The following is an 11,378-nucleotide window of genomic DNA, read 5'->3' on the forward strand; positions in this document are numbered from 1 at the left end:
CAGTACTTCCGGACCGCCTTACAAAAATCAGTACTATTTCCAGACTTTCCGGACTTGTAGACACCCTGATTGGGGATGGATCACTGGACAAGGTGCAAATTTGTGCATGTTATCTCATCAAAATTTCACTGATAAATGATTTATGCGACAAAAGTCATAAAAAGTAACTCTGAATCAAGATATTGACGTTTTCTGAAGCATAAATTAAAACTTCCTGCTCATAAAATAAGCCATAATCTACTTGAGTTTAAGGAACAATAAAAGTTAGCACACAAGCCTCTGCAGGATGATAATATGGCACTCTCAATGTTGGCGCCTTGACTCAGCTGTTGCAAGTAATTTACACTTTGAATGACACAGAGTGGGAAAAGAACAATGTTCGATTACAAAGCCTGCCAAAACCATTGTAGTGCGTCATTTGATTCAAGTAAACTCTTGTTTTTCATGTGAGCAGGAAGTTCAAATGTTTCGTAACCAATGCTTAAGAAAAACTTGAATATCTTGCTTGGTAAGGAGTTGATATTTAGTAATAATCGTTCGGCGCATTGTGTTCTACATGAAATTTTGAGGAGGGAACATATATCAGAATGCTTAAATCTGTACTTTTTCGGGTGGTCCATTTTTTTTTAACCGTCATAAGCAGTAGATCGTTTCACACATCTACGAAAGGTAACAGTGACAATCACAGTCGATTCTCGATCGCTAATGGATGACAGCAGTACAGTCGTCTGCCAAGGGAGAATAAACAGCTTTCAATTTATGTTTGACATGTTGAACTTTTTAACTGATGTGCTTGTTTACCTTTCCTGTCATTTAAAAAACACATGGTACTAAGGTCTGAGACTTTAGGGTAATAATTCTTACATTCAGGAAAGGAAAATGTTTCTTAAATTTTGGAACAGACATTTGGGGGTCGTCTTTAATCAGGATCATCTTTAAAATTTGACCGATACTTTAAACAAAATTTGTCCGTGTTTTCAACTTTTTTTTTCTTTGCAACTTGGAGGTTTGACAGGAGTGAGCGGTAATACTTACATCAGCAGGCGTTTTTGCTCCAGCCCTTGAGGTGTCGCCGAATGGGTCAGTCTTATCTGCAAGTACATTAGTAATCTTATTAGTGCTGAAGAGCGAAAGACAAAGGGAACACCGATGACAGCTTGGGAAGATTGCAAAGTTAGATAATACAAAAAAAAAATGGCGCAGGTAGAAGAATCTTTGTATCTTAGAAAAAAACCCAACAATTTATGTGTCTCCCTAGATATTTGATATTTTTCAACCCTGATTAATATGAGTATCAGTTCTGGAATTCAAATTAGTATGACCATAAAATTCTATAATTTGAGAACAGATGGCATAATCTACATTTCTAAACAGCAAATTGGGCCGGTCTAAAATTAGAAAAGGTTTATGTTCTAGGCTTCTGCACTGTTCTGCAGAGCCCAAGGTTTTTGCAAAAAGGTCAGTCACCTGATCAAAATTTTGTTTAATCTTTGGCACGCACAACATTTTTGCGAACAGCAGGGCAACACAATGCGCCAATTCAACCTGAAAACCTTGAAACCCCCCCCCCCCCCCATCAGGCTTTGCAATTTTTAGAGCATGTCCGCAATTTGGACTGCGCAGTCAAGAACAATTTGCACCCCTGCAGCGGCTTTCCTTGGATTCGATGTATTGAAGAGGACCCAGCACATCTACAAAAATAGGCACATAATTTAGAAATATAAAGGGACAGGCAACTCTTTTTCAAATTTTGGAGCTAATTTGAAAATCTCGTTGTTTCAAATTTCAATAGGAACGGCTCTCTATAATTCAAAATTTCCCTTCTCCAAAAACCGTCTATCCAAAAATAATTTTCTATTCCTTCAGTTCCAAATAATGGAGGTGCACTAAGCCTACTTCTTTACAAAAAAGTTTAATGAATTAAATGCAGGCTAAATGAAAAAGTTAAAAAAAACCATGTATGTGAAGTGTAAGGCAAGAGACTTACTGCTTGGTTTAGCTCCGCCGCCAAATGAATTGAATGGGTCTGTCGTAAAACCATCCTGAAAAACAAAGAGTTAAATTTAGAATTTTTTTCTATTTCACTTTCCTTGCTATGGAAAGGACATCTGAGCTTAAAGTAGTTCATCTTTCTTTCCTGGAAATATTCCACATACAAATTGAACTCTTGCCTGAACAAACTGGTTTTTGACTAAAATCTAAATTTTGACTACATTGGATGACTGAAGCAATGGATAACTGAGGCACTGTCCTTTTTCAGGAATTTTGTCCTGATCTGCACAGCTAAAATATTCTTTGTAGTTGCTATCGTCAATTATGACCACTTTAAAAAAGGTATGATGATTTTTTGTAGGTATACTTACTGATGGTTTGTTTGGAAATTGTGACGCAAATGGATCATTCGATGATGAAAATGGATCAGGATTAGAACTAGCAAAAGGATCTGAAACAGAGTGTGCGGAGTAGAGTGAGTGCTTCCAAAATTAGATCTATTTAATACAGTCTCAGAATACATTGGTAGAGAGGAGAAGGGTTGTAATTTGATATGATGTTAAAATAGGTTGAATTTTTGGCCAAAACGGAGTAATACAGCTGATAACAGCGTTAATGCCTCAAAATTTAACCTATTTTATGATTACAATGCCACTGATACTTGCAAATCCCTTCAATTCATTTGATGTTGATTGCGATTGGATCTGAGAACAATATCTTGCATGTTTTGATAAGTCCACGTTTTGGTAATTCATTTCAAGCTCACGTTTAATTAAGGTTGGTTCCATAAATTTGATCTACTTTACACCCAAGTGAATAATGATGCAGTGGAGCCTGTAAATAACAAACTCACTATTAACGCTATCGTCGAGCGTTTCCCAGAGCTGCACAAGAGCGCCTCGTTGACGTCGGCCATTTTCGTAGGTTAGGGTTTGTCCGTTTGTTTATACAATTCACGAGTCCGCTTTTAACGGAGTTCCGGATATAACGAAGTTTTTCTGGGAACCATGAACTTTGTTATGTACGGGCTATACTGTATAATCAATTGAAAAAGATGCTTATAGTAAAATTTTATACTTAAAAAAAATTCTAAATATTTCAAACAGATTTTCCAATATTCCAACAAAAATAATTCATTTTTCGGCAATAGCTTTTATTAAAATGAGTCAAATCGGAAAATATATTTGTGGAGAAAAATACTGACACTTACCAGTTTTAAAAGCATTATTATTTACAAAACTATCATCACTCTTAGTTTGAGAGTTATCAAATGCACCTTTATTGTCTGAGAACACATTTTTCTGAAACATAGAACAAACATGATGGTGAAATAAAAATAAGGTGGAGGGAGCCTCTCAGTGAAAGTAAGAAGAATCTGTAGGTTATTAATCTTAGACAATTCAATTTCAATGTCTTTCAAGTTAACTGTTAAAATTTTGCAGTGATGCAGAAAATTCTCCTGAGTTACAGAAACTATTTCAGAAAAGTGATTTGATGTTCTAAGTGTATTTTTTCTTGTTGTCTTGTTCTAACACATGAGAAATTATAAATGACGGAGGAGCTGTGGCTTACCAAATCAAGCACTTTCTGCACCCCTGTGACATGGGTGAATATACGTTCATGATTCAGCATTTACATAAAGTGCATATCTCTGCACAACATCTCTATCTCTTTATTAAACGGGACTGGTAAAAAAGGCACTCTTACGGAAAATTAAAACAGAGCGTTTCCCAATTCCTTCATGCAATTATTTTTGTAAATTTTACTCTAAAATGACCAAAGCTGTAGCTCAGTGCGAAAGCTTATGTTACTCTATAATATGAAATCATGAGTGTGAAATGTGTGGCGCATAACGCCTAAGGCGCGAAAAGCTTCTCGGGGATTGGACCAAGAGACGATCAGACGACTTAGCTTCCTAGTTATGTATTAAAATTGTACGAGAATAAAAATGCAAATGGTTACCTGACTGGTTTCTTGAAGAATTTTGGTATAAGATGAGTCTCTAAATTCAGGTTCGATACTAAGAGAAGACTCAGAAATGCCCGAAGCATCGCCACTTGCTATCGCTGAATCGGCTAATGCTATAGCATCTTTCATCTGCCGCTGGGTTTCCTCTAATGCTGATACTTTAGCTTTTACCTATTGATAAATTGTTCAAAATGTTAGATGATAAAAAATACACGAAAACACTGAAGTAATCCAGGATTCTATTTGTTTAGAATTTAAGAATACAAGTATACTTGTGTAATACTTATAAAAAACACAAGTGGACATGATCGCTCTTCATGATAATAGAGCTTGACTTCTAAGTAAAATACAAAAACATAACAAGGAGACGAATTTAGATGTTGAATTGGAGGGACTCCTTTATTGCTTGATGGTTGCAGCTGGCTGTTAAATTAGTCTTGGAAATAAGGCATTAATGCTCAAATGATGTTTGACGATTTGTAAACATGTCCAGAAACAAAAAAGAAATCTTCACGAAGAGAGGAAGAGAATCGTAAACTGACAATGTGTTTCCAATCTTGGCGAGCGGAGGAATGTACCATTCCTATGTCACCGCAAGCAAACGCAGTTTTCTTTAAAATCGTAATGCAGCATAGTCATGTTGACAAGAAGTTGCATCTACTCATTGTTGAGAATTCATTCTTTGGACCACATTTACCAGAAAGGAACCAAGCCACATCAGCTATTGCCAAATTTAACGAGCCTATTTAATTTTTTACGAGAGAGCGTTTGTACGGATTTTTTGGAATATTTTGAAGAATTTGCTTTGTACTGTGCAAAAAATTCACTGAAATTTGCACAAAAATCCGCACAACCGTTTTCGCATAAAAAATTAAATTGCATAGTTAAATTTGGCAATAGCTGATGTAGCTTGGTTCCTTTCTGCTTCAGCAGTCCTATTTGAATCAATATCATACACAGATGACATTTTTAGAACAGAAAAATCCACAAACCTGACTAATTTGTAGTTGTGACTCTTGGAGACTTGAATTAATTGAGTCTATCTTATTTTTGAATTCATTTTGCTGCTGCTCCAGTCGGATTTCTTCGTTTTTGAGTCCCTCCAGTTCTTGTTTCTTCGAGTTCAGTTCCGCTTCTTGTGATTTTAGCATGGTTTCCTGCTCTTCAGCTTGGGTGCGGAGTTTATCCACCTGTGGAAAATTGAGAGAACAGTCAATATTTGATGAATTTTTCACTAATGAAAATATAAGAGCAATCTTCAAAACTCAAAACAGACAAATAAAGAGATACCAAGGTAATTTTATAATTTTGATCTTTTCTAGCTGCTATCTGGCATTTATAGCTTTTAGTTAACGTCATATTACGACGAGCTATAACTTGCGCTACAGACCGCAAGCTACTCTAACTGTAAGAGTGATTAGATGTTGTAACTTCTATTTTGAGAACGCAACTCACTTGCAGTAGTCACTGGTAGAAATTTGATTTGAAAGTATACTTTGAAAATTGTGCTCATTGAATCCAAAATGAAGAGATCTCTTTCCTAGATTGTATTATCACTTTTTATTTTCACTGAATGTCATTCCCTAACTTTAAAATAATTTTTCTAGATCTCATCAATTTTTTTTATCCGCTTTGTACAAAGGGTATTTGTCTAACAAAGAGGAAAGATTCCTTGTTAATGTTTGTTCCACAGTAGGCGTGTTCCCCTAATTTCACAGAATTTTTTAAATCTAGCTCTCATTTCCGATAGGCAGATCAGATAATGACCAAAGCAAAACAGTCTTTAAATGTGTAAATCACATGTTATGAACAGGTAACCAGTATGGATGCTGGTCAATGTTTTTAACCTGTTAGGTATTATTCGGTAATCTGAGAGAAGTAGCAATGAAAAAAAAAACCACAACTTAACAGACCATAAGGGTAAAAATATCACGCGCACGCAGATATACGATTAATTCCATGCGTATGAGTTGAAAATCAAACATACTTAGAGACTAAAGTACGAAAATAGAGAAACGAAGGCTTTTCCTCATCACCACTTGGAAGTTTTGACAAAATAAACTTTGATCAATTTTATTAGAGAACATCACTGCTTATGAATATTGTTAATGTCACCACCAAAAAAATTTGCAAGAGAGAGTCTCTTGCTTGTCTAATTCCAATGTTCCAAATCTCAAACATATTTCACAGGATCATGACATGAGACAGGTATGCAGAAGAAGTAAACGCCTAGACATATGACAGACATGGACCAATTTGAGAGTTTTTTAGACTAAACAGCCATATTATTTTGAAAATATAAAGTAAATAAAGGATACCAGTTAAGGCCTTCCATGGCCCTAAAATTTTGACTAATCCCAAAAAAATTCAACACAGCATGATTATACTTTTCATTGTCATTATTTTAGAAATCTGGTTAACTTTTGAAACTGTGTCACATGAAAAAGATGAAATTTAACCTTCAAAGATGGGTCTTCTATTTTTTTGTTTCAAAAGCACCTGAAAATAAGAAATTTTTAAATGCATTTGTTGCAATTTTGTTAAGAGCACAAATTTGCTGGTAGATACTTCTAATATATGTTATTCCTTTCACTATACTGAATAAGCACTTTCATAGAAGAAAAATAGTTATAAAAAAACAAACCTGGTCTAATTGCACCAAAAGCATGGATAGATTGGGTATTTTTGGGGGAAACACATCAGAAGATCCAACTTTGTGCACCAAACACTACCTTTGACAAGCAATGCAACTTCAAAAATGCACCAGAGTCTTAAAAAAATGATGATAAAAAGTATAATTCACCTCGCAAAAACTTCTTAGGAGAACTTTTAATTTTTGGATGATTTAGGGAGAAAGTAGTCCTTTAAATCCTTTTTTTCAAGTACCGATCATTCCGGGCAAACATATTCCAATATCATACGCTAAAGGGCTGAAAAAAATTGTTAAAAATTTCGAAGTTCATCTGTTTCATGAATGCAAAATAACAGGAAAAAAAATTACCAATCCGCATCTAGTTGTTAAAGTAATAGCAAAAATAAATAAATCAATCAATCAATCAATCAGGAAAAAAATACTCAAGACTAAACTGTTAGGGCAAATCATGCAAGTGTTAAGGAACTAATGTGAGACCATACACGGCATAACAAACACAAGTCCAAGCATTAATGTGTAATAGAAATGAAGAAAAAAACTGAAAAAAGGCATGAATTACCTGAGCTTGTTCTGCTTTCAACTCCAAATTGACGTCGGCTAATTCAGACTCAACTAGCGCGCTCTGTTGAACAAGAACAACTACATGCAAACTTGGCTACAAAACAACTTAGGCCCGGTCTGAATACGCATTGAAGGTGCAGTGTAAAATAGAGGATGCTTAGTAGAGATAGTTACGGATAATCAGAGTAATTTACATAATGAAGGCTAAGAAACAGTGCCGCTTAACTTAACTGACGATTTTGCAACTTTTCTGCATTCTGCAGTTTAAATTAAACAAGCTATGATTTTTTTGGTTTTTCCAATTCTGCATGAAAGCGCTGTATGATGCTAATATATATAAATATCAAAATTATATAATAATGGAAAAAAAAATTGCAAACCTAACCTTAAAAATGTAAAAATGGTGAAATTTATTCTTCATCCTGTAAAATCGTTAGTAAGCAAATGAGGACTTATCTGTAACAATAGCGGATGTGAAAAATTACCTTTCCGAAACACGCTTAAAAAACTGTTATGTTCACACAAAAATTTAATATGTTTGGCTCTAGCACAATGTACAGATCTCGCAGATCACATCTCAAGTATTTTCTCAAAATTTTCTCGATGCCAAAACAATTTTTTGATTGTGTTTTGCAAAGGTAATTTTTCACATCCGCTATTGTTACAGATAAGTCCTCAAATAAGCAATGATGTTCCTCAGCCATCAATATGTATCTCAGCTGTATTGTTATCGGAGAAATATCTCCCTCCATTTTAAGAGTTAATTTTAAATTTGGTTTCAACTTCTAGTGAGAATATAAACATATGAACACAATTTGATCTGCCCATTGTAGAATAAAATGATAATGGAGATTTTATAACACAGGAATACTTTGTGGCAACCATAAAGTTTTAAGCTTTCCTTGAAACGTTTCTTGCATCTAAATGATATAAAAGCTACTACATCATTTCGTACACTGGACCTTACAATGTCAGGAGCTGGGTGAAAATAATACAAAATAGAGACAGTAGATTACACTAAAAAAGTAAATAGCTAGTCAGATGGTAATTTCAATTAGAAAGCAAAAAAAAAAAACAAAACAATATTGGAGTGTGACTGCAGACTGCCAGATCACTATTCATTGCGGAAGTGATAAAATTATAGAAAGCATTACATATTCAGACAACCATGCATTAGTATCTGTGTTTGTTAGCCTCCAATTCTGCTTCCAGCTAAAATTAACCTGTTATGAGATTACTACCCAAGCTAAAGTTAGCTTTGAAAAATACTGAGGTTTATTTTTAAATTCAAATCTGGGGAATGTTACCAACTTCCAGGGATACAGAAAATCAAAGGATCAAAACAAATTTACAGGGGACAAAACGGAATCTGATAGATTTGATTTAATCTTTGTTACATTCACATGGAGTGTAAAATTCTGGATTTAATTGAATGCTCAGTTAGAAACCACACTGAGATGAGAAAACCGTGGGAGGTGAGAGGTTATAAGTATAATAAAAATGGAAATAAACAACCTATGATTGCACCTTCAGAGTATTGAACAGATGCTTGCAACTTCAAACAACATTATCAAAAGTCTACAGATGTAAGGCTTCTTTACATGTTTACTGTGAAGTTTAATATCCGCTTAAATCTCAAACGAGAAAAAACACTGAGAAATGGCCCGAACCTTGTTACTTAAATCTTAAATAAACTTAATAACTTTGATGAATTGAGAATAATTGACAAATTTAGGGTTTCCATAGTTTATTAGTTCTCTAATTTCCTTCATTTCCCTGATTTTTTCCAGACTTCAAAATTTTTGAGTTCCCTGACTTCCCTAAACCTTTGAGAAAAACTCACACTTAGATTTTTCTCTTTTGTTTATGCTGACTTTTGCTAAACTTGGGACAAAGTTTTTGCTTCAAGAAATTCAAATAATGGGAAAAGACCTTCGGTAGTTTTTTTGCGCTCTTGCAACTGGTGCCGGCTACAATTGCTGAGCTGATACCAAAGTACCAAAGTACCTGATTTTTCCTATGAATTCCCTGACTTTTCAGGTTTTCCAGACTGCCGGAAACCTACTTGAATGCTCAAGGATGCTTGTGTGCAATGTTGGTAGAAATGCTCAATCTTTCAAGATCGATAGAAAAGGTTTTCAAGGTATATCTCTGTAAAGACTGGCAGAGGACTTAGGTGCACTTCTGGTAAACTTAAGCTGGTGCATGGTGGAACACCAAATACAGCCAATACATGCCAACTACACAATCAATAATTTAAATCAATACAACCTCTGTAGCATTGAGTGTTAAACAAAAAAAAAAGTTCAACACTAGTAAACTTCCAAAGAGGAAACGCTCTTGAAAAAACTGTTAAAATACAAAACCAGCTACCCTCGCATTGGGCTCTCTTTGATATAAATACGCTGCTTCCCACTTCTACAAGTTTTAAATTGTTTAATTTTAGAGAATTTTAATAAAGATTGTCTGTGCATTTTGAGTTTTTATCATTCTACTTACTTTCCGTGTCACAAAAATATCAACACTTTTGGAAACGTTTTGAATTCACTTTTCTTCGATGAATTTGATTCACATCACAAATCTAAATTTTAAATCTACAGCAAAACTCCTGTGCTACATATCTCATTTGCAGTGTTGAAAAATCTCCACACTCTATTTAATTTTTCTGAAAGAACAAATCAACAGCATTCCTTGAGGAATTTACATTATTTTCTTTGCACAGAGAAGAAAACTCAAGGTTGCAAACCAAGATACATGGTTTGGGTACTTCATTATTGAAATATGTTTAACGAGAGATATCTCAAAAAGGTATCCCTGATATACACATTTCGACAGTTTCGACATTTGGTTTGTTATCAAAATCTAACAGTCAATGCTACTACAAGGATATTTTCTTTTGTATTTCTATCTTCTAGTTTTTTTGACTCATCCAGTAAAACAGCTCATCAATAAGTTGAAGTACTGAGTGGATGATGTTTTATCATATGATAGGTGCAACATCAACAACTTACGACATCTATGAATTCTAAAGAGCACTGAACTGAGAGAAACTGAAATTTTTACCTGATTCCGCAAATCATTCAGTCTATTCTGCGCCTCTCCTCTCTGGTGTTCTAATTGCTTCAGAGTTGCAGATAAAGCGTCCAGCTCACCCTAAAGAAAAAAATTGAAATCTGAAATATTTTTGGCTTCCATATATTACTTAGATTGTAATTGCCAGATGGAGAGGGCAGGGTTTATTCCCTTCGGTACATCTCCAGTTCCCTGTTCCTTCAACGATTTTTTCTAAATTTCTCCTGGATAGAACAGTAGTACTTGTGATAAATGGATAGACAAATACAGTATTACATAAATTTAAGATTAAATTTGGTACCAAGTATTGATACAAGTGATATCATTTGGTGACCATTAGATAGCCATATATGAGCTGGATCAATTTGATCAATTGAAATTGCTTTCTTATGTCTGATCGTTGCCTACGAAAATGAAGAGGCTGTAACAACTCAGTTTTGTGATGTTTAACTATTGGAGAAGTTGTCATGTTTACCAATTAGAGCAGCCCTCAATCGGCCAAAGCTGCATGAGCGGTTTTTTTGAATCTTCCTCATTTGTCAGACAATGTGATTCATTGATTAGGCACTTTTCTTCAGTGAAATTTTTTCCTCTTCGAGAAGGTTCTTATGAATTTTTTCATCAGATCAACCCCTAAAAAGATGTTAGCACAAAAGAAAAACGTGCCATGTATTCTCCCATAAGAACACATGTTAAACCACGACCAAGTTTCATTCACTAACGTTACGTCACAGAAACGTAGTTACGGCCTCTCCATTCTTGTAGGCAACGATCTGATGTTTTTGAAATACCTGATGTTCATTGATTGGTCAAATTTTTTACTTCATGCTAGATAGGTCTCAAACCACTGAGAAAAATAATTTTTGTCTTCCATTCTAGAATTTTGCTCTAAAGTCCTGAAGTTCAGAATAAAAGCTACCCAGATTTTGAAACATCTACCTGTAAACTTTTTATTTCTCCAGATTTGATATTGATTTCAGCCTCTTTTGTGGCTATTTCCGTTTCTAGGTTCAGTTTTTCTTTAGCCAGAGCTTCAATATCTTTGCTAATCATCTCAATTTCAGGGTTTGAGTACGGAGTTGTTGTTGTCAATTCCTGCAACAAAAATAAAGTTTGATTGAGAACGGTTGGT

At 34.7% G+C, this 11,378-nt stretch overlaps 1 protein-coding gene across 2 annotated transcripts in view; it reads right to left on the reverse strand.

Annotated features, from left to right (window-relative positions):
• Positions 1-11,378, reverse strand: part of Eps-15 (Epidermal growth factor receptor pathway substrate clone 15) — a 37,888-nt gene that overhangs the window by 11,039 nt on the left and 15,471 nt on the right. The window contains exons 10-18 of one of the 2 annotated variants that reach the window (XM_019062276.2): positions 11,186-11,341; positions 10,238-10,327; positions 7,173-7,235; positions 4,953-5,150; positions 3,955-4,131; positions 3,203-3,293; positions 2,364-2,443; positions 1,988-2,042; positions 1,036-1,091 (exon numbers count right to left, since the gene is read on the reverse strand). In XM_019062276.2, the coding sequence (XP_018917821.2) occupies positions 1,036-1,091; positions 1,988-2,042; positions 2,364-2,443; positions 3,203-3,293; positions 3,955-4,131; positions 4,953-5,150; positions 7,173-7,235; positions 10,238-10,327; positions 11,186-11,341 (966 nt within the window). The remainder of the gene's footprint in view (positions 1-1,035; positions 1,092-1,987; positions 2,043-2,363; positions 2,444-3,202; positions 3,294-3,954; positions 4,132-4,952; positions 5,151-7,172; positions 7,236-10,237; positions 10,328-11,185; positions 11,342-11,378) is intronic. The other variant, XM_019062277.2, reaches the window with a different exon arrangement.

This window comes from Bemisia tabaci, chromosome 10 (assembly GCF_918797505.1).
Source record: "Bemisia tabaci chromosome 10, PGI_BMITA_v3".
In the NCBI taxonomy this organism is placed as follows: Eukaryota; Metazoa; Arthropoda; class Insecta; order Hemiptera; family Aleyrodidae; genus Bemisia; species Bemisia tabaci.